The 24097-nt window shown below is 38.4% G+C and overlaps 1 protein-coding gene across 2 annotated transcripts in view; it reads left to right on the top strand.

Moving 5' to 3' along the window:
- The window catches only part of Cals (calsyntenin 1), a 485573-nt gene that overhangs the window by 367141 nt on the left and 94335 nt on the right, over window positions 1-24097 (top strand). For both annotated transcript variants that reach the window (XM_090387185.1, XM_090387184.1), the window contains exons 5-6: window positions 3458-3604; window positions 14021-14212. In XM_090387185.1, coding sequence (XP_090243311.1) covers window positions 3458-3604; window positions 14021-14212 — 339 coding nt within the window. The remainder of the gene's footprint in view (window positions 1-3457; window positions 3605-14020; window positions 14213-24097) is intronic.

Genomic DNA, 24097 nt, shown 5'->3' with positions numbered 1-24097 from the left:
AAGTTAACCTTTGGTAAGTTAAATGAATTTGTTAGTTACTGTATAAAATACAGGTGGTTTTCGTTATTAAAGTTTGGGCTATTTCTTTCTGTTGTCTTTAATCTTGTGAATTCGCTTTTTATCTGTTAAAAGCACCTTGCTTAAGAAATACGTATCGAATCTACGGAAGAAAAAGTGCAATAGTTTGATATCACTTTGGAAATAACATCCATCCGTCCAATATATTTTTCCGAATTCCTAAAACCGGTATCTTTTTGATTTCATTGTGGTTTACCAGACCACCAGACATTAATTTTGAAACGACTGTTCTCTTATTGTTTCTTGTATCTAAGATACTTTCTCGAAGTCTAGTAATATTGCGCGTATTGTATTTTTTTTTTCTTTCTTTTCCCATCATTTCATCCTTTTTGATTGAATTTTTTGCTTCCCCCTACTCCTACTCTGATAGAATTTAGCACAAGGTAGTGTGGGCGAGGATGTAAGGTAACAGTTAATAACGCATTCCTCAGATTCGAAAAATAAAAACTGGCTGAAGTTTTGGAACTGGAAACCACTTTTGTCAGTGATGTGTCATGGGATCTCGTACTCTGCTGCAGACTTCAGTTACACAGGTGTTGAAAGTGTAGGCGAATTGCCAGCGTCCAGGTTAAAGCAATATAGAGACTGAAATATAGTCTGGAGCGGTTATGTGGTAATGGTAGGGTGACCAGACGTCTAAGTTTTCACTGTTTTGTCTTGGTGTCCCGAAAGTTTCTTTACGGAATGTAAAAATGACCCGATGTCTCGCTTCCCCCTCACTCTTGGACGCATAAATTTTCCCAACTTTCTGAAACTTTAAACGTAGTGGTTTACCCAGAAGTTTTTACCATCCTGCAGAGCACCCTCCTATAGGCTAAAAGACGGAATTCAGTGTGGACAGAGGACGGGCAATCGCCATTTTGCAGTTGGACTATGTCTTGCAATCTCCATTGATCTTGCTCAAGGATACTATGTTATTTTCATTGTTAGATCGTAGAGCTTTCTGTAATTTTGAAAAACTTGTACTTTATAAGATGTAATTTATAACAAGTTTAAGAGAGTAATGCCGCACATACAGTAGAAACAGTAACTAGATTTTAATAAATAAGTTAAGTTATTAAAATCTAGATACTGTTTCCACTGGATGTGCTGCATTACTCTCTTAAATCATGGAATCCACAGGCCCATTCTCCTTTGTATAACAAGTTATTGAAACATTTAAAAATCTGCTCGTTAAGTTTATACCAAGCGATCGATCGAGTGTTAAAAATTTTCGAATTATTGAAAGATTTTTTTTTTTTTTCTTGCGGAAGAAATTTTTTGCGACATCATTAAATGAAATGTGCGTCCATGTTATGCGTAGGGTATTTTAACTGATCATAAATTCAGGATGATGAAATTATATCATTAAAGATAAAATATTTGATATTTATAAACGACTTGTGAATTCCTAGAAAAATATGCTGAACTTTTCAGTAAATTCAAATTTATGCAGTGGATGCCTTTGAAAAGTACGGCAGTTCTGAAGCACCAAATATGTGTAAAAATATTATCGATGTGCAATTTCAAATTGACGAAAATTAATTATTTAGTCCTTTTTTTGTTTTTTTTTTTTGTTTTCTCAAAAATTTAATTTTATAAGTTCAAAGAGAGGAATGATGGCTTAACAGATTTTGTTACGGTCGTGGTCATTTGTTTCTGAATTTTGTGTATTGGTTGTAGACTTCGGAAATGGTAAAAATCTACCATTCGGCGCATAATGGATTGTTGAATATTTTCGAAAATTCATGAATCATTATAGAGTTCTTAAATTGTAATTGAAAAAATGTGCAGTTCATTTAAACTATTTTGTAATTTATAATATACAGTACTGTATTGATTAAACCAAAAGCTATTTATGCTTTTCTTGAAAAATTTATTTTTCTGGAATATAATTTTAGCACACCACATTAATGAAATTATATGTTTGGAACGCTGCCTCGTCCGAAATGTCTGGATGTACAAACCGTTATTACCATGTAATAACGTTATGTTATAAATTTAGCTTAAAAAATTTTATTGATCATATTGAGAGGGCAGAAAGAAGGAAGGTTCATTAAAATGGTTGACTAAAGCCTTTGGCTCCTTGTTTATTTTATTGCAATACTTATTATTTCTCAAATCTATTAATGTAATTATTTTAAGATATATTAAACAATATTTTTCTTTCATATTTCTGTTTCATTTTTAGAGCACATATTACTCAAACATGTCGAAGGTCTCATTGCATATACATATACATAGCGTATATGCGAAACGCCTATTGTCTTCACCATGCATGTCCGTCCGCTGCTCATGTAATAACCCAGCTTATTGGATGAATCTTCATGAAATTTTATATTTGAATGTTTTAGAAAGATTTGTTGAGCCATCCCAAATTTATTTAAAATCGGACCAATATAAATATGGAAGTTTTTATTTATTTATTTTATTTTATTTTTTTTTTTTTTTTTTTCAATACGCATATAATGGATAGCCTATATGAATATATAAGGGAAAAAAGTGATAAGTAATTGCTGAATTTCTATTGGTCCGAATTTAATGAAATTTGAGAAGGGTCAAAAAATTATTTTAAAGAGCAAATTATAAAATGTCATAAAAATCCATTCACTGGAAATTGGGTTATTACGTGCGGCGGATATGATGAAAACAATAGGCGCACTTGTATTCATATACGAAGTGTGGAAATAAAGTTCCCGGACTGGTACAATAAAAAGAACACAAAGTGAAGGAGCCCAAAAATAGTTTTATTTTTGTTCATTGTAATCATCACCTGATTGAATGCACTTATTTACACCTTTCTTTTAGTTTCAGAAAAAAGTCAGCGACCGCGTCCAAAGATATGATGTTCAGTTTGGCGGTTACGTTTTTATTTATGTCCTTAAAATCATGAGGATAATTTGAACTACGCCATACTTCCATTTATTTCAAACTTATTAAACTTGACCGCAACAGCACCTCTCCGGGAATTTTATTGCTACACTCTTACCTTGTATGCTAACACGCCTAAAAATTTTAGAGTACTGTATAACCTATCAAAGAACCAGTTACCAGAAAATTATGCTCTAAATTATAGAGCAGACAAAACAAATCGGAGATGATTATTCATGAATTGTTTCAGATAAAAAATTGTCTTACACAAGTAAACTTGTATAATGTTAAATAACGCTGTTGGACTATGTATTCGAAGGACAATGATTTAGAGTATAACGCTGTTGAATATTTAGTTACTGAAATTAGTGTGGTAAATTTCAGTCAGTTGACTAACTTCTGGTTTAATCGCTCATCCTTCATGAATTACAGAAATATCATAAAACTTTATGATATTTCTGTAATTTACTGTTATCTTTATTTATAAAGCAAATCAAAAAAATATATTTCCTCATTTTCTAACTTTCAGGGCGCATAAGGAATACGGAACCATTATCCTGGGAACAGACGCCCAATCATATACTATCTGTGGTCGCATATGATTGTGGTATGAAAAGATCTAAGCCAGCTACCGTGAACATCAAAGTTAATCGGGTGTGTCGACTGGGGTGGAAAGGTATGTATTTTATAATACAGAATATATAAAGCTGTTTGTGAAAATTGAATCATTATGAAAATAGGAGTAATTAAAATTTCCGCTTTGCTTATTATATGTCAGCGAGTATTCACGAAAGTTCACAGCATGCCTACGCTTCACTGAGACCTCTGATATTGTTAGAATCTTTCATTGGAGTCTGCGAACCATCATTAATGATATGATAGAAGTTGTGACGTGCCTTCAGTATCGTTATTGACTTCTTACATGCCTTTTGCATTAACTGGAAGGGTTGTTCATAAGAGAAGGTCATTCACATCTGCACATTGAAACATCCGTTGATCTCTCTGTCTTCATGATTTCTGTTTTTGCTTCTCTTTCTGGTACAAAAATGGGAAAAACAAAAGAATATCCTTCTCAGTTCTTATTTTTGCGAATCCAGAACCATGTTTTTCCTAGCGAATGTATTATATTGTGTTCGCTGATAGGGAAATGGATGTTTGTTGAAGATATGCTCCCTCCTATAAATAAATGTTTTGCACCAATTATTACTCATCTGCTACTGGGTGCTAAACAAGAGCATTCGTAATACAAAAACAGCAGCAATAAAATACCGCGCATTCTACCAGCTCCTTACAATTGCGACTCGCTTCAGTGACCAATGAAAACATTCTAAGGACAATGATTTCACATAGTACTCAGCAAAAACTATGCCTCCATTGTTGGTGTGGAAATGGGCGAATGACAATTGCGATTTCTGTGGGGGGAGGACGAACTACATAAGAAATCAGCCTCTCGAGTGTGGAGAGGTCTGATAAAGTCCTCCTATTGGAAATAACGAAACTACGGAATGTGTTTAATATGTCTGGGCACACTATTAATGCAGTAGTTCCTAACTTTTTCTTTTCCTTTTGTCAGGCTCATGATTGCGCAGTTCTTGGCCTGACAAGTAGATAGACAGGCACGGAGATCTTACGTATATTTCGGTTTTCCTTAACTTTTAGGCTTAAGAGTGTATAAAGTACGGTACGAAACCAGAAGCTAGAAGAATTTAACTAGAGCAGGCTCTATCGAGAATAAGCTGCTTTGTATTCATGGATGCGCTGTATCAAATTATGCCGATGGTGAGATGCGAGGGTGGGAATCATACGTCAGCAAAACGCGAAGGTGGGACATAATGTGTTAAATCCTTGCGGCACACTGTTTGAGAATGTCTTCTCTAATGTATTGAGACACGAAAACAAGTGTTTTAATAAATAAAAACTCGCCAGTGTTTTCTTTTTCGCAGCATCGGTCAATTTCGAAGCTGTAATCGATGAATTTAAAATATTGGTATCATTCCAGCGATGATTTGTTTTATATTTATTCTTTAATTTATTGTAATTACATGTAATTCTTTCTATTGATGTGTAATGATTCCAGTGATTTTTTTTTTTTAATTGTTGTTTTATTCAGTGGATGTGTTAAAGTAATTAATAAGTACGTACAGTTACTTCTTTCTGGGTGCTTGTACACCCTAATAAATTACCATGCTATAATATCTGAATGAAATGATGAATTATTTTTGCAGCTAATTAGTACCATTAATTTAATAAAATGAATTAATGTTATCTGCGATTGTGAATCTACTTTGGGCTGATACAGTACCGGGAGGGCTGGATTGAATGGCTTTTAAGATACAACAACCATCTTCCATAAAAACAGAATTATTTTGTCCTCAAAGACGAGATCCCAGAGTGGATCTAGAAACATGCTAATTCCTTTTAGTATACGAGGGAGGGGGGGGGGATCAAAAAAAGATTTGTATTCACCAGTAGTAGTTGTGATAGAAAGATGAAACTTTTTTTCTTTGTTTGATACCTTGAAATCTCTATAGAAACCACACAAATTTTGATTTCGAACTGACAATTTTTTTTTTCTTCTTTTTCTTTGCGGCGCTGGATGAAGTGAAGTGTCACAATGGATAAAGTGGAATACAGATCAGTGATTCGGGTCTTCTTTCTGCAAGGGAAAACAATCCACGAAGAAATGATCGCTGTTTATGGAGAAAACATTGGCATAAACACTTCAAATGTGGAGGAACCTCAGTGCATGATGAAGAAATCCCAGGACGCCCAGCAACTGCTGTAATAGAAGAGAGTCTTACAAAAATCGAGGATTAATCCTGGTAGATCGCTGTATTAGCGTCAGAGGACTAGCTGTAGAGCTCCAAGCTAGTTGGGGTCTGTGGAAAACATCATCCATCAAGGATTGCATATAAATAAAGCGTCTGCTAGATAGGTTCCCCGACTTCTGATCCCTTACCAGAAGGAAAGGGCGCAATGCGCACATGAAATGTTGTCGATGTGCCAAGGAAAACTGATATTGCCGCATCCTGCTTATTCCCCCGACTTTGCACTCTCGGATTTCTACCTCTTTTCTGCACTGAAGTATTTTCTTCGTGGAAAACACTCTGCTGCTGAGTGATTTGAAGAACAGTCAGAGAACTTCTACAAAACTGGCCTGCTAAAGTGTATGGAGAGGTGGCAGAATGTGTCATTTCGTCAGGTGACTATATTGGAAGGGTAAATACATTGTTTGATTCAACCTTCTATCACAGCTACTTCTGGTTGAATACGAATCTTTTTTTGAATCCCCCCCCCTCGTATTGATGATACTGGATGCGGGGAAAAAACTTTGTAATCTCGCTAATAGTATACTAACGTCAGTAAACTAACGTGAACTAAAAACACATGGTATCGTTAATTTAACGACTTGATATACTACGTTATGCCCTTTCCTCAACAGTTAATCAGTTTTGTTCTGATTAGTTATTTTAATTAGAAAACTTTGTACAAATTATATAAATTAACTTGAACAAATTTTGCAGTTCTAATTAACTTTCCAATTAACTCTTACAGTATATCTACATTGTGTGATATTTTAACTTAACAGAAACTGTATTGAATTGGATAAAAATGCGCAACCTCTTATTTAGTAAGAATTAAATCTACTTAATTTCTTAGCCTGTAATGGCAATGTGATGAATTAGGCACTATCAGTTTCTCGAAACTCGATTTAATGCAGTCGTGTCTTGCATACAGCTCTACTTTTGAAGATTCCTTGGTGTCAGAGGCCTTTGGTTTAAAATATTGAACGTGGGCACAAAAGCTAAGCAGCTTAAATGTTGATCGGTGCTCATGATAGGCTTCCGTTATCCTTCCTTTGACCTATGTCACCTCAAGCATCAGAAGCCAGACGTCTATCACAAGCTGATTAGTAAAACTGTTGTTACTTAGCATTTTGTTGATACTTTTGTTGAGGTTAAAAGTCTAACCGCTTTTAAATGCAGAACAGTCCTTAGAGCTAAAGATTCTGTGCCGTATTTGAAGAGATTTAAAGCATTTCTCCGCGGGAAAACTACTTCGATAGCAGTTTTTGCGAAAATCGAACTTTTGTGGTGTGTATGTCTTTGTCACAAAAGAAAGAAAGGAAAAACAAATTCTAAAACTTTACTGGACGGAAAGATAATATGAAAGTGGTACAAGATAACTGTGTAAAACAGCTAAAACATTATTCAGCATTATTCAATTAGCTTCTGTAACAACGTAATCAAAGAACACTTAAAAGTAAAAGAAAGAAGGATCTAGCAGACAGAAAAACGATTTTCTTAAATAATTGAACATATTGTGGTCAGGTGCCATGTTTAATGGAATGCTTTGTCTGGGTGTTCGCGAGTCATCTAATGAACAAGTAAAGTGTGTCTAATTCAGTCCATTCCGAATAAGTAACCATTAAATTATTTGAAGCAACACCATTGCTGCCTTTCATATCCCGTGTTATAAAGCAATTGCCATGTCACGATATCCTTGTTACTGTGACTTAGCGTGACTTTGTCCTTTGAGAAGGAAATTAGACAATAACCAGGCAACATGTATATTTTTCTGTTTCCTAAGCGGCTACAATAAAGTATTACAATTTGTGATACGTTTCAGTATAAAGAAAAAAGTTCCTGTATTCAGAGAAATTTACCTCCTACTTGCATTCTCTTGATGCAAAAATAATGATAAATAGGGTTTTAGTTGCTGGAAAAATTTGCAATTTTGTTTGTTGTAATGTAAATTTGCGGATAGAAAGGTTTATAAAACTTCAGCTGTGTAATGATTTTGTGGTGTAAATACCAATGTTAAAAATATCCATCTTGTAAAAACAAGCTTGTAATTTTTTAGTAGGGAGCTTCTTTTGAAGTCTTCGCCCAGTTATTGAGATTAGTTAAAATGGAATTATACAAGGGGTGATTGGAAAGTAACGGAGGATATTGCGCGCAAATCGTATGACTCTACTACCTATCTTTTAAAAAATTTGTTCGTGCCTGTGTTAAAGAAATCTGAGCTTTGCACTGTTCACAAAAACCGAATGATTGTACGAAGTTGCTCGTGGTACCCAGTTTCTATGCTTCTCGTCACTGTGGATGACTACGCCCTCTGTAATATTTAAATATTAGTTTTTAGTAAGCTTGCAGAAATGCGATTATGTAATCCTAGTTTTTCGATTGAATGGCCTCTACCAGGATTGCTAAAACATGATACACACAAGTTTACACTGAATAATAAAGAAATTTTCACCAGATGTATGATTGTCGTTGCTTATTCGTTTCAGTTAAAATTAGAAGTAACAGGAGGGGAGCGGAATGGTCATTCCAAAACTGTACTTCTGTTGTATGAACTCTCCTGGGTATTTGATTGAAGGAGAGGTGTTTTTATTTTATGCTATTTCATCAGTATATTTTCCGTTTAAACGATTTTACACAAACTTTTTTTGTTATTACTCATTTATACTGTATTAGGAAATATTTTTGACAATAACTGTACGAAGTTCCCACGAAGAACTTCGTACAGTTATTCGGTTTTTGTGAACAACGCAAAGCTCGGATTTCTTTACAGGCACGAACAAATTTTTTAACGATGGGCAGTAGAGTCATATGTATATTTTCAAGACCTTCAGTAATGATTTGCGCACAGTATCCTCCGTGGACTTACTTTCCAATCACCGCTTGTATATTTCCATTTGAACTAATCTCAATAACTTGGTGAAGACTTCAAAAGGAAACCCCTACTAAAAAAATTACTAAAAAATGTTTGTGCATTCCATAATGAACTAATATTTTGAGTTCTCTTGTACTAAACAGTTACGTTTTGTTCTATAGCTGGGATGCAGTATCCCACATTTGCCATTACTGTATTATTATGCCATTTTGAAGTTATATAAGTGACTGCTAGTCACTCCAGTTATGCCGGAATAATTTTACTGCCTATAAGCAAAGTATTTAGTATGTTATTGCTACTTCAAGGATTCTAAGGAGTACTCTACGTTCATCAAAATTCATTGGCTGAGTAGTAATAGTTTAACTTTTAGACGAGATGTGTGGCTGGTTGATTGGTTGTTGTAGAGTTAAGTACATCAACAACTTGGGCCATATTCTGCCACATATAACTTGCGTGTATTCTGTAGTCGCCTCACGATTTTGCAATGGAGCAACGAACGAATATCAAATTTTACTTTAAACTGGAGAAACCTGCAACAGAAGCTGTAGTTAAAAACTGTTTATGATGAAAATACCAGAGCGTGAATAGTATAAGCAATTCAAAGATGGACGCGAGGATGTTCGCGATGACCCAAGAAGTGGGCGTCCGACAACCTCTCAAAATGAGGACAGAGTTTCAAAAGTTCGGGAAATTGTGGCAAGACATCGTTTGACTATGAGATTGATGGCTGATGAGTTGTATATGAATAAGGAGACGTCAAATTCTGCATGAAGATTTAGGGAAAAGGAAGGTCTGTGAAAAATTTGTGCTGCATAGACTTAAGGATGAGCAGAAGAAGCGAAGACTTCATCCAGACTTGTCAAGACAATCCTAATTTTCTTGATTGTATTGACATGCGTGTTGAACTGTTTCAGTAAGACCTAGAGACGAAGCGTCAGAACATGCAGTAGACTTCCACCAAAGCTCAGAAACTTTCGTTTACAGAAGTCCAGGATCAAGACAATGCTAATCATATTTTTCAGCAATCGGTATGATTCTCAAGGAATTTGTAACTGATGGGGAGAGTCTGTGCTGCATTCTGCATACAGAAGCTTCAAAGACTATTGAACCGCATTTCCCGTGTGAGGCCGCAATTTCGAGAGAAAGGCAGCAGGTTCTTGATGCGCTACAATGCCCCCCCCCGCCCATTCCGCACTTGTTGTGAAGATATTTCTGACGAAACATGGCATTGTACAGATAAACCTTCCACCCTATTCTCCCAGTCCAGCACCAGCGGACTTCTTCCTCTTTCCCAAGGTGAAAAATGCCCTCAAAAAATAGTTGTTGAGGACATAAAGAAAAAGATTAACTGGAGATGTACAGTTAGTCTTCTTTTCTCTATTTTTGGTTCGCTGACTACATTTAATGTGAAATTTAGGCAGTATCCGGTATGCCTCTGGAAAGCCTGTAGAGGAGTCCACTGCATATCACTTCCAGGTCCAAGGGGAGGGCACCCGTGTGTACTCACTGTGTTGTAAGCTCTTGAGATAGTCAGAGATTTCTTTTATCTTGAGATTTCTTTTATTAGTTGCAGTGGTTGCTTTCTTGTACCAGACCCCCGAGGCAAAGAGGATGACTGGCAGGAACACAGTTTTGTGAAAAAGAGCAAGGGTTTTCTTCTTTATGCCCCAGTCCTTGAGGGTGATTCTTGCAAATAGTGACGAGTAATTTCTGATTTTCTTTCTGAGATAGTTAAGGTGGGGGACGAAAGATAGGTTTCTATCAAGGACAACCCTGAGAAATTTCATTTCTGTGGTCAGCTTGACGGTGGTTCCTTGTACTTTTATTTGGGGGAGTCTCCTGGTGTCCAGGGTTCCCCGAAGTAGGATCGAGCTTGTCTTAGTGGATGATATCTTCAGGTTATTTTCGTCAGCCCATTGTTGTAGAGTGGCCAGCACCACCCGGTTTGCTGTGTTTTCCAACTGTGCCCTGGAGTTTTCTGCCAGCGTCAGGACGAGGTCATCCGCATACGCCTGGGAGGCTTTATTTCCGAGGTTGAGGTTGAAGAATCCGTCCAGGACCACGTTTAAGAGCAGTGGGCCCAGGACGGAGCCCTGTGGGCATCCTCTGTAGATGCGTCTGGTTATTGTACAGTAAGGAGCAGTGACTTTTACTGATCTGTCGCACAGGTAACTGCTGATGCAATTGTATAGATTACTTGGGAGTTTGGCCTCATGGAGCCTGCTGAGGACGCTTCGCCACCAGAGGGTGTCAAACACCCTCTGGTGGCGAATGCAAGAAAGTATTTGCGGTCTGTTTCTGTTGCAGCGTTGATGATGCTGCGTAGGGCATCGGTGGTGGAGTATCCTTTTTGAAATCCAAATTGTTTCGGTGACTCTAGGCCTGCGTTTCTATAGTGCTTCTCTATCCTGTTTTGCAGGAGATGTTCAAGAAGCTTGCTGAGGACTGTCAGGAGCACTATTGGGCGATAGGACACTGGGAGGTCCTGCCTCTCCGTGGGATTCTTCAAGATTAGCCAGAGTGCCACCACCCTCCAACCGCATGGGAAGTAGCCTTCTTTGAGGCACTTATTGTATAGTTTCAATATTTCCTCCGGGACAGTGTCCACTGCTTTCTTGATTATCTCTGGCTCTAGATCTTCCCCTGGGGACTTTTGTTTCTCAGCTTGGCCGCTGCGATCTCCAGCTCAATCTTGGTGAAAGGTTCTTCAATTTTCTGGGTTGTGTATATGCTGTTCTGTTGGCAGAGCAGTACTTGTTCTGGCGTAGTGAGATTAATAGTGCTCTGGGAACATAGCATCCAAAATATTGTTGACTGTTTCGTTCCACGTCTTTGTGAAACCTCCCTTCTCTTGTGGTTTCCTCGTTGCTGGAACTACCTCGCCTCGTTGCTGGAACTACCTCGCCTCTGTGGAGCCTGTTTGTAGTCGCGCGATACCACTCCTCACGGGTCATTTCCTGTCGTGGAAACTAGGTGCTCCCATGTACGCTGTTTTCTTTCTCTGATTTTTGCTGTGTATGTATTGATTCCTTGCAGTACGGTATCGTTCCCTGAGCACCTCTACTTCTGTGATAGGCCAATCACGTCTAGCCCGCTGGAATTTTTTTCGACAGGTGTTTGCTGCCTGCCTTAGTTGCTGGAGCTCCGGGTTCCACCAAGGTACCGTCCCCGGAGATGCTTTCTTTCTTTTGATGTATTTGTCCGCCGCTTCTGTGATAAGTCTCACCAGTTTTGCTTGGTGTTGGTCTGGAGTTATCTCTTCTGTGTTGAATGCGTGGGCAGCCACCCCTATGGTTTGTTGGAATTTTGGCCAGTCTGCTTTTCCTATGGCGTATCTGTGCTGTATTTGTTTGGGAGTTGTGCTTCTGGCTATTGTTCGGTTTAGTTGGAAGGTTATTGCTCTGTGGTCCGATGTTGTCCAGTTTTCCGTTACTGTCCAGGCTGTGATGTGAACAGTGACAGATCTTGTGGCAAGCGTGACATCAATTGTTATCTCTCACATAGTGCTGGAGAACGTTGGGGGGGTTGTTTGGCTGGTTAAGTATATTATAGCAACTGTTTGTGAGGTACTCTTCCAGACGCTGCCCGTTCGCTATACCATGCCGGTGAGCGGCAGTTTACATCTGCATCTTCTACAATTATTTCGGCATTCATTCGGGAATTCTGTGTGCATGGTCTGTAGGTAGTTAATAGTTGGATATCTTCCCCCAGTCGACTGTATATTGAGACAGCGTAAAATTTTCCTAGTGCGGTGACTATGTGGGCACACGCAGCCCAGGGGAGGCAGTAGTTTGACAGTTTGGTCACTGTGTAATCCGGATTTCTAATTAGGATGGCTGCCCACGGCGTTTCACCATCCGTATGCACGATCTTGTATTGGAGGGGATATCCCCTAACCTCTTTGCTGTGGGTATATGGCTCTTGCACAAGCACAGTGTCGACATTTTCCTCGTTGGCCTTTTTTACCAACTGGGTGGCAACTGCCCTAGACCTTTGTGCGTTCAGCTGTGTGAACTGAATTTTTAGTTGGTTATACTGTTTAGGGCGTGCTTCCGTAGTCGAGTCTTGTTTGGTGTACTCCCTTGGCCTTTATGTATACAGGCCACTTGTCACGGATTGAACGGTCTGCCTGGATTTTGTGCGCCTTCAATTTGTCTGTTTCCCCATCCATGTCTACACAGTTCGGATTAGCGGGATTTTTTTGATAGTGTTTGCTAGTGCTTGGATTTTGCTGGCGGATGATGTTTAGGTAGGTGGTAGATGTCAGAGTGCCCAGCACATGGATGACTGGACCCTGGTATCCCAGCAGAACATTGCCCAAAGCATGACACTGCCGCCGCTGGTTTGTTTTCGTCCCACAGTGTATCCAGGCGACGACTTCCCCAGGTAAACGACGCACACGTACCTGGCCATCCACTTGGTGCAACAGGCAACATGATTCATCAGACCAGACGACCTTCTTCCAATCATTCAAGGTCTAGTTTCGATGCTCGCGTGCCCATTGCAGGTGCTGTCGCCGGTGAAACATGATTAGTGTGGGCACTCGAGCGGTCCGCAGCTACGCAGCTCCATTTTCAGAAGGTTTCGATGTACTGTGTGTTGTGACACATTACTCCCGTCACCAGCATTCCAATTACCGGCAAGTTGCACCACAGTTGCCCTTCTATTGCCACATACCATCCTGGAGAGCCTTCGCTCACCTCGAGCATCGATGAGCCGTGGTCGTCCAACACCTCGCCGGCGGTTCGCGGATTTTAACCTCCTCGGACCACTTTTGGTAGGTACTAACCACGGCTGACCGTGAGCATATCACCAGCCGTGCAGTTTCAGATATGCTGTGATCCTGTCGTCTGGCCATTACAGTCCGCTGCCTTTCCCATCTGAAGAACAAGAGTAACACTGATTAACGGAACTCACCATCAGGTGTATTTTGTACCGTGTTCCGACCTGCGCACGTGCCGTAATTCACCGGTAGTTGCTTCGATTTGTGTAACGACTCGTTAGTCATAATGTTTTGGCTCATTGGTGTATATATCCTGCATATGAAGACTTTAAATATATACACCTCCCTTGGGGAAAATCATTAGGTTTCACTTATGCCTGCTTAATATACAAATAAAATAACTTAAAAATTTAATAATATACAGTTTAATATTGTATATTATTAAGAGGGAAAGGATGCTTAGTAAATTTTCCATTTATTTCTCTATAGAAAACTGCTACTTATTTGTTATAGCTTACCAAGAGGATCCATTGTGATTGCTCAGGATAAATGAGTTTCTTCTATGATACTTTTTCTTTTTTTTTTTAACTAATGCAGTCTTCGATTTGTCAGCTTAACATATTAAAATGATACGTTGTCTGTTATTATTAATATAAAAAAAATTTCAAACATTTAATATTATTATTTTAGGGATCCACGAGCGTATTGAATATACTCCCGGATCTGGCCGACGAATGTTGTTTCCAGATGCTGCTCTGGAATTATGTGATGTGCCCTGTAAACCAGAGAAACTGTCCACCAAAGTAGCCCTGGCCACTCATCACATCGGAAAAGGCTGCGACCGAGATACTTACTCCGTGGAATCTCAACGTAAATTGTGCGGTAAGTATTCCCGATTAACGGTGATAGTGCTCGTATTCATCTTAGTGTGCTTTTAATTTAGCGATAATTAATTAATAATTGCCAGATTTATAACAAAGAAGCGAAAACTGAATTCTTGGTATTTGTGTATTTATGTCTGCTGTTCTTGGTAACTCGAGAAATATTGTCTTGTGATGAGTTTGAATGGTATGATTTTTTTGTATTCACTTTTGAAGAATCAATTCCAATCTATTTCGAACAAACATGATTTGGTAGGAATGCTGCAAGGTTTATATCCTTTTCCACTCCCTCTTATTGGCAATAATAATGATGGAAACCTGAGAATTAAGTTCAGAAATTCTGACAAAAATGAAATTCACGAACTGAGATATTGGGAAAACAAATCTTTCAGGGAAGTAGCTTGTCTTCATGTGTGTGTAGCAAACATTTTTCGAATACGATATTACTGTGTTGTGAGCGTAACAGAAAAACTCATTCAGAAGAGTATGAAAGATTTTTTTTTTTATATATATAGAGCAGGCCTGGGGAAACTTTTTTGGCTGAAGAGCCACATTAGGAATTCGAAAAGAAGGCGGGCCGCAAGTAAAATGCTATTTTTAGATATATATATTATTTGTTATTATGAAGAAGAAATATAACATAAAAAATTCTCTAACAACCATGAATTTAATGAGATGAATGGAACTGTTTTACATCTTTTAACATTTTTTTTTAAAATTTCCTGTGTTAATTTTGTAGTTAAGATTCTTAAAACTGCTTGTAAATGTTCATTGGCGATGCTTGATCGTAAAGAATTTTTATTTAGATTCATGATGGAAAATGTTTGTTCACATATGTAGGTTGATCCAAAAATAACAAATCTTTAGTTCGTCGAATTTGTCCGAATTAAGAGTATTGTAAAATTTACAGATTTCCTCACGACGGTGCAATTCCCTTAAATCGGTATCACACTGCAGATCTATAATCTGAAGTTGTGGTTCACTCGGTGCACTATCAATTTCTATTGAAAATGGGTCGCGCACTATTTCCAAACTTGTCTCAATTTTTCGGAAGTCGCCAAATCTTCGTGAAAAGTCGTCATTCAAAGCGTTGATAATTTCACAATATTTTTCAAATTTATTATCTGGAATCTTCAGCAACTTCATCGTTGGAAAGTGGTCTACCTTGTTAATAAATGTCGAAGGAACAACTGTAGTTTTAATTTAAATCCATTCAAACTTTTTACCATATCATGGGCGTATAAATTTTTCCCTTGTAACACGGTGTTGAAAGTATTTAAGTGTGTCACGATGTTCAGGGTAAACGCAAAATCACAAATCCAGTTATTATCAGTTAATTCGGGAAAGTCCATAATATTTTTCAGTTTTAAAAATAGAACGATGTCATCTTTAAGATCCCATACTCGCCGAAGAACTTTTCCTAAACTAAGCCATCGAATTTGGCTGTGATAAGGAATATCTATGTACTCGGATTCAATATCTTGAAGAAAATTAACGAATTGTCTGTGTTTCAGGCCCCCCTCGATCGTATTAAATTTACTAGTTTAATAATACAAGATGTCACACGTTCAACTTTTAACACATTTTTACATAATACTTGTCGATGTATAATACAATGAATTGTAATTAAATTATAATCGGGATAATTTTCACAAATTTTATCCTGAATTTTCTTTAACGCTCCAATATTTTTACCTGTCAAACTTGCTGCTCCGTCAGTTGTTACGCTTACCATTTTGTTTCATTGTAAATTATATCTTGTTAAGCATTTTTCAACTCTGTTACTGTTAAACATTTTTCAAATTATACCGTTATAAAAGCGCCCGTTGGCTCGCTCTGGTTCGCGCACAATTTCAAATTCTATCCCAATTTGAACAATACAGAGATGATAAAACAATTTACAAGTCGAACAAATTCTATAATGTATTACATATACAAATTTATTTTTCAAAAAGGCATCGCAAAAGGCATAAAATAAGTAAACTTTTTTTCGAAAATACCGATTAAAGCTCGCGGGCCGCACAAAAATGTGCGGCGGGCCGCGAGCCATAGTTTGCCCGGGTCTGATATAGAGAATATGATGAGTAAAATTTTAACGTGGCAAGTATGTTGTGGGCATAATTCGATAAACTTAGGGGATAGGAGATGCATGTTTGACGATTGACAGTTCTTAGCAGGATGGGGAGAACGGACACGTTGACATGCTTCATTCGCTCTTTGTTATGGTTGTGTGTAATTGTTTGTATGGCATTTTAGACAGTGTGTCTAAAAATGGATCAGACTACAGTGACTCGGTTTTATTATTATTATTATTATTATTATCTTTATTTTCTCCTAAGAGACACCCGCTTACAGCTATTAACCAGGGGGTGCACATTCATATATACAAATATACGTTATATACATAATTATCTATTTATAATTTATACAAATCAGTCTTTATAAATTATACAATGTCTAAATTATACATTTTCTAAATCATACATTGTCTAATTAATTATATTTTACACATCATTGGCTTATTTTACATGACAGGCAGATAGAAAGAGAGCACAAGCATAATTTACAATTTTTCAAGGAATTAGAGAATGTTCACATCTACAGCACTATTTACATCGAGTTCACAGAAAGAGAAGACGTCCAATATAAACATAACAGGAGCAAAAACAGTCCCGACCAGTTCGTTCTTCATTTCCTGCATTCTCTTTTGTTTCCCTCAGTCGGCATCACTCAACATTTATAGATGGAGTAATGCCTTTTGAAACACTTCGGTCCTGTACCTCTTCTCTGCGCAAAGCCTTTCTGGGTCTGCTTGTAGATCGTTGAACATCTTAATGGTGTTCAAAGGAAAAAATCGCCGAAGGCTTTCCAGCTGTGTGAGCACGCTACTGATTGGAAGGGATGTTGTTCTATTCTCCAACCTTTGCGTCATGCGGAGCCGAGTCAGCAGGTGGTCAGTTTTCGGCGAGTCGACTCTCCCGGTCAGTAGTCTTGCAAGTTTTGCAAAAGTGAGGATGTTCTTGGTGACAATAATGTGAGACCACGGCGTGACATCCAAGTTGGCATATAAAATGGTTCTTGAGATTGTAAATGGCTGCGTAGTGATCCTGTTTAACCATCTCAGCATCCAGTACTCTAAACCCAGGAAAGCCTTGATGGTAGCATCTGGGGCAGAAGACCAAATCTGAGATGCTAGAGAGGGATGGGAATGATGCATCTTAAAATATATTGTTTAACAAGGTCAGGGTTCCTGATACCTACTAGTTCTTGTCTGGAGGTCCATAGCGCTGCGTAAGTTTTCTTCTTTACATGTCTGAAATGGGGTGTGAAGTTTAGGTTTTCGTCCCATTTCAGACCAAGATCAATATGTGTCCTGACCTTTTTGACCACACTGCCATTTACGCGTATTGATATGTGGTTTTTAAATACCTTGTTGGTGAAAACCATTTGTGCTGTCTTGTGTTCATTTAGTCGGAGCCCCATGCAATTAAGGTATTCTTGCAACTCGGCGATTTTGGAGTTTGCTTCGTTGTTGCGTTGAAAAGATGTGTTTTGGTCATTCGAAGTGACGAAATATTTCAAGTCGTCTACATATACGACAAATTGCTTTTGATTTTGGGTCAGGAAGGGATGCAGTGCTGTTGCGAAGAGAGTAGCAGAGAGGACACCACCTTGTGGGACTCCCCTGTTGACTTGGAAGGTCTCTTTGGAAGTTCCATTTATGGCAGTGATGTGTCTCTCCCTCAAAGAACTCGTTATTATAGCTAATACATGCCCAGTTATATGGAAATATTCCTCCAAGATGATAGTAATAGCCGAGACGGATATACTGTCGAAAGCGGATGCAACGTCTAAGAAGACAATGTCTAATTGCTGTCTGAAGTTAAGGGAGTGTTGGATTCGAAATAGAGTCTCCATGAGATTGGTGGTAGTTGATCTTTGTGGGATCACTGAATGAAGGTACTCCGGTCTATGCCCGAGGCAGTGATGGTTGATGGTATTTACAATGGATTTCTCAAATATTTTTTGAAACGAACATCCAATTGCAATAGGCCTGTAGTCTTTGGCGGACTTAGGATTGTTATTTTTGGGAACATGTTTAACGAAATATGTATTCCATATCTTCGGAAAGTGGTTTTCACTTAAAATTTTGTGGAAAATGTGAAGGAGCAGATCTATGATGTATACACTGCTGATCTTAATCATGAAGAGCGGGAATTTATCAGGCCCAATTGTGGCTTTATTCCTGAGGCTATTCACAGCGGCTTTAATGTCATCTCTAGTGATACTGATTTGAGACAGTTCAGCATAGACCTCTGTCTTCAGTTTGCTAATTGCTTCACGGATTTTCTCTGTGTTGACTTCACTTTCAACTTGATTTTCTGCCAGAGGAGTTCCAAAGGTGGCTTGGGTCCATTCTGAGAAGATGTGCTCGGGCATTATATCCGTACGCCTTTTCTTGTTATATATTCTGCTTCCTTTCTTTAAATGTGATCGCACCATGTCATAGTGAGCTTGACGTTTCAATCGAATGAACCGCGCTCTAGCTTCTTTATATCGAATATAATCAGGTGGGTGTTCAGTTTTTTTCCATTTTCTGAACAGTTTTTGCTTCTTTTTAAAAGCATATTTTACTTGTGGACTGAACCAGGAATTTGCTCGATGGGAAATTTTAATGCGTTTTGATGCACCCTCAAGCGCAATAAAGTGAAGGGTATCCGAAAGTGCTTCTAAGGCTTCGTCTACGGGGAGTTGGAAGAGATTTTGCCAGTTGAAATTTACGAGCCGTTTCAAAATTACGTCTGGTTTTATATACTTGGTTGAGAAGAAAACATCACCGTTGTTTTCCCTCCTCCAGTTCTCTTTTTGTCTACAAGCTTGACTTCTCAGGTTGACTTGGATTGAGAGAGGGATGTGATCCGAAGCGAGTCGTACTGTTAGTTAATGTGATGTCTAGAACATTATAGTACACCAGGTCAAGGCGCTGTGTGCCTCTTGTGAGGGGCGTTTCAAGTTGTTTCATCGAGAGGGTTTCCATAGTATCATCCAACTCGCTCTTTGCATCTTTGTACTTAGGAAGAGGCATGTTCAAATCTCCCATCACGATAGATTCTACATTTGGGTTTAAGTTTGCGACGAGCCAAGTAAGGAGTTCATTTCTGGCTTCGCTGTCATGGTTGGGTGGAAGGTATATAATACAAATTTGTACATTCTTTGTACCTTCTCTGAAGGTTGCTGAGACGGCTTCAAAATTTTCCGAGTGTGACTCTTGGTTTTTAATTACAGAGAAATTATTCGTATAGAGTATCATTACTCCTCCTCCTCTTTTGTTTTCTCTTCCTCTTGTAACACATTTAAAGCCAAAATTGTCAGCCAGAGCATCTAGCTGTCTATTATTATGAAGCCAGGTTTCTGTCAAGCAGATGAATTCATATTCAGAGCTTAATAGAAGGTTCTACAAAGTGTGAAGTTTATTGGTTATGCTGCGCACATTTTGAAGGTAAAGAGAGACTCGCATATTTTCTTTCGAGTCTGATGAGGAATTCCTTGATTGCTACTGCGCTACCCTAGTTGAGGGCCTCGAAGCACGTTCCCTGAAGCGTTTAACCAGGGTGCCAGTGGGCCTAATGGTTTTGTCTAGTAATCGTGCTTCACAATTAATAGGGCATGAGATAGTGAAGGAGGAATATGCTGGATGTCTTGTTCGTACTTGTCGTACTTCCACGTCAATACCCATCCCCTCTACGCACATTTCTTTAATGACGCTCGGTGTGATACTGGGTTCAATCCGCGAGACAAATAGCTTTCCTCTTGTTTGAACTGAGGTGATGCTGTATCTTTCTGCAAGACAAGGGTGATAATCAGATGGCTGGAGTGTTGGAGGATGATCAGTAGGATCGCCATTTGTCCTTATGGCCTGTTGTTGCTGATGGGTATTTAGGTGAGGGGGGTCCTTTTTAGTGGAATTTTGAGGGGCCGATTTTGTCGGCAGAGAAACAGCCTGAGCAAAAGTAGGTTTCTGGTTCATGTTTGGCACTGATGGAGGGGTTGATTTCTTTTTATTGCGGTCTTGGTTTGCAGAAGAAGTAGAGCTGGGGATAGCGGTCGCTGGACCGTTTTCAGACCTGTGCATTTGTGCATTCCTTTTATTGGAGGATTGGTTTTTTGAAATATCAACAGTTTGAGAAGGTTACTGCTCTTTGCAGGGATCAGCATCTTGCAACTCTGCCCTACCTTTGAGGGTAGTCGTCCGTTGTGATTTAATGTGCGGGTTCTCCATCGGTTTCCCTCTTGCAACTTTTGAAATACCAGCTGGGCAAGCCTGTGGGCTTTCGAGTATCGGGATATTTCGTCCGATTGTTCCGTTAATTGCGCGTAGTTGAGTTAGGACTGTGTCTAATTTATCATCAATTAGTTTCTGTTTAGCTATTAAAGTTCTATTCTGTTCATGCAGTTCATGGTTTTCTTCTTGGATTCCTTGCAGAGTTTTGTGGATCGGAAGGAGGAGTTCCTCGAGTAAATCTTTTAGTATTTGTGACTCATGCTTAAAGTAATCCTGACCTTTTTTTCTGTCTTGATCATTCCGAGCCCCACTACAGCCTATTTCTTTAATGTAGTCAAGAGTATCATTTCCATCTTCATATGTTTTCTTGTGCACGCAGTCGTCTGGGCATGCGTCACAACCTAAGATATCAATTAATGAGCCACTAAGGTTCCCGTTCAGCTCCGTTACTGCGAGGTTGTCGGAAACATGTGGGGAAGGTTCCTCAGTTTCTGAGTCATCGTTGTCTATGACGTGAGATTCTGCTGCATTTATTACTTCCCGTTGTTCTGCGCTATTATTCTCGTTGTGGGACCTGCATTTTGAGCAAAGGAACTTCTTTCTTCTGCTTTGATTTAAGCGCACGATGTCAACTTTGGAACAGCAGCTCCCAATGACGCTGTCACATCGCGAGCATTTAATGGCGTATTTATTTACAACGTGACAAATGCCGCATACTTGCTCCGTCATATCAGATGGTTTCTTTTCCATATTTCTAACGATTGGGATCGTAGAAGCGTTACTTATATGTTTTATTTAAATCTGGAGCGTTGGACAGATATTTCACTTATTTCTCGATGAAAGGTGCGGTAGTGGGGAGAGCTATACACTCCACACCCCGTTAGTTAAATTGGAGCCTTTAATGCACGGAGCGACCTTGAGAGGGGATTAGTGGTGGGAAAAGCTGAGTAGTTGAACTTTCCGCAGACAAGAAAACTTATCTATAGCTGTACCACATAAAGCAAAGTTCATGCATGAGACCAAAAAACAATAATCATAATTTACCTGACTGCGCATTTCTTCCTTAGTTGGTATATTTAGATAGAGGCACTTCTGAACTTTCGATTAATACTAAATATAGCTAGTACATGACTCATAATTAAACTGAAAATATCAAAAAATACGGAGCACGATCTAACTAGCGAAGTTAGTTTTAACTAGCGAAGGTAAAAACCACAGGAGTTCATAAAAGAATGTTGAGTGTGTAGTATCTACTCCAAGACCGCTGTCATAGCGTCTTCAATAAAGTACTGGAAGCAGTCTGTCTCCAAGAGCAAAAAAAAAAAAATGTCATGGCCCATATTTTTGCAAGGAAAGTAACCGTAGTCTTCGACCACTAATGGTCTTTTGCTGCTAGACTTTAAAAAATCTTAAGCCAACATTGACCCGAAATGGCATCCTGAAACTAGGAACTGCCAACGCATCAGCATCAAACTCAAGCAATCAGAATAATTAACAAAATGAATCATCCTGCTTCTTGGTAACACATGCCCATAGTTGTCAACCCGCTTCAGGCTATGCTTAATAAGTGCACTAAAAGTACCCTACCTACAGGTCAGATTTGTCACCATGTAGCTTTCATATTTTTGGCCGTTCGAAAAGAAAAAGAAAGAAAAAACGACTTCGTTTCAATTTAAATCAAAAAAACCTTCAAATTATTTTGAAGAAAGAATCGTATAAATTAGTGCTGCATAGGACGCATTTAAATGCTAATGATGACGCTTCAAAAAAAAAATAATTTTTTTTTTTAAATAAAATTTAAAATCTTTTTGATTGAGCCTTTACAATACTGCATAGTAACTAGCTTATGTGTACAAGTTTTGATCAAAAAGTTCGATGAACGATCTTATATTGCATCTCTGTAGCTAAAAGATTGCGAGCGAGGTTTACAGCGACATCTTTTGAACAGTTGGACGCCAAGTCTTAACTTGTTGCGTAAACTGAAAATGGAGAAATTTGAACAACGTACAAAACATTATACTGTATTTTGTTGTAAACTTAGAAAGTCAGCGACGGGAACACATGAAATTTGGGTTACAGAATTTCATGATGCTATGACAAAAAATATATATATTTTTCAAATGGTTTCAAAAATTTCGAGAGGGGAATTTTTTTTTTTTTTTTTCTCTTGAAGATTTATCATTGAATCATATTTATCATTGTATAAAATTAATGTACGTATAATAGGAGAAATTTATTCGCGGGAACGATGTTTTGGATAGTAAAAAATATTAACCGTAGAAAAATAGAAAAACTTTATATCGATTGTTGACGAATTTTTGTTAATAATAAGCTAACAGTACCAGATAGGCAACACTGTAATTAGGCGTCTACGTCTTATGTACTTAAGCAAGTACGAATAATGTGATTAATGAAGGAGTTGGTTTATGCATGAGTACTGCACATACATCATTTCTACAACCCAGTCGAGTATGAATGCATCTTTTAATTATATCTCATATTGTAAATACCTTCACAACGAGTGGCCTAGGTATTACACTGCTTTGAATAAGTAACTCTTCATCAGCGGGGAAGAGGCGCCTCCGTAGCCAGGTGGGAAGGAGCAGAAGTGCGTAGCACACGCTTCTTGATTAGACCGGGGTTCGAGCCCGTCACCACCAAATACGGAGGATGCGGAAAGGTCAGGGAATGACCACCGCATATCCCGGAGCAATATGGCCTTAGTTGCTAATGCTCCTGAAAACCAAATAACAACAACAACAGTAACATTACAATAAGTAATGTTACTTATTCTCTGCGGATACCACCACCCAGACGGCACAGTTTCGAAGCTTGTTGACTTACTCATCGGTGGTTGGCCAGGTATCCTGTTGTTGCAATAGTGACAACCCAGTTATGAAGTATAACTCCACAATATGAGAGATGCTTTGATGGTGGGCATGGTTTAATCTAAAATTATTTCTTGGCTAAATGCTAAGAGTATGAAGGAGTTGGTTTATGCATGGGTACTGCACATATGTCGGCCACTCGTTGTGAAGGTATTCACCATATGAGATATAATTAAACGATGCATTCATACTACCTGCGTAGTAGAAATGATGTATGTACAGTACCCATGCATAAACCACCAACTCCATATTCTTTTAGTCAAGTGATATTTTTAGAATGTGGTTAATGATGTAAATGGATATGTTTTCTTCTGGTGTAGTCTTTTGCAATCTTCTCTGATGTTCGTTATAAAGTTTGGCTTCATTAAGAAGGCGGTATCATTAAACAACAACGCTGACTGCTACTGTGTCAGCTGTAGTTATATCTGACTGCAGCTTACAAATATTGGCATGCTAACGGAAGAAAAGTTAGGTGAGATTAGATCTCAAAGGAAACTGTTTTATGGTACAAGGGTACGTTAAAATTCCACATATGTACGTGATGAGGTAAACAGAAGTGATCCTTAAAATTCTTTTCATTAGGATTAGGCCCAGTTATGCGTCAACGATCGTTACTTCCATATGTGACATCTATGTATAATAAGTCTCGCCGACCTGTTCACTTTTCGTAGCAATTTCAGTAGTTTACACAATACGTGATGCTTGCCAGCTACTT

This window comes from Mastigoproctus giganteus, chromosome 13 (genome assembly GCF_048544385.1).
Source record: "Mastigoproctus giganteus isolate SK-2022 chromosome 13, ASM4854438v1, whole genome shotgun sequence".
Taxonomy (NCBI): domain Eukaryota; kingdom Metazoa; phylum Arthropoda; class Arachnida; order Uropygi; family Thelyphonidae; genus Mastigoproctus; species Mastigoproctus giganteus.
Note: the sequence above shows the minus strand (reverse complement) of the source record. Positions and strands in the feature narration are given on the sequence as shown.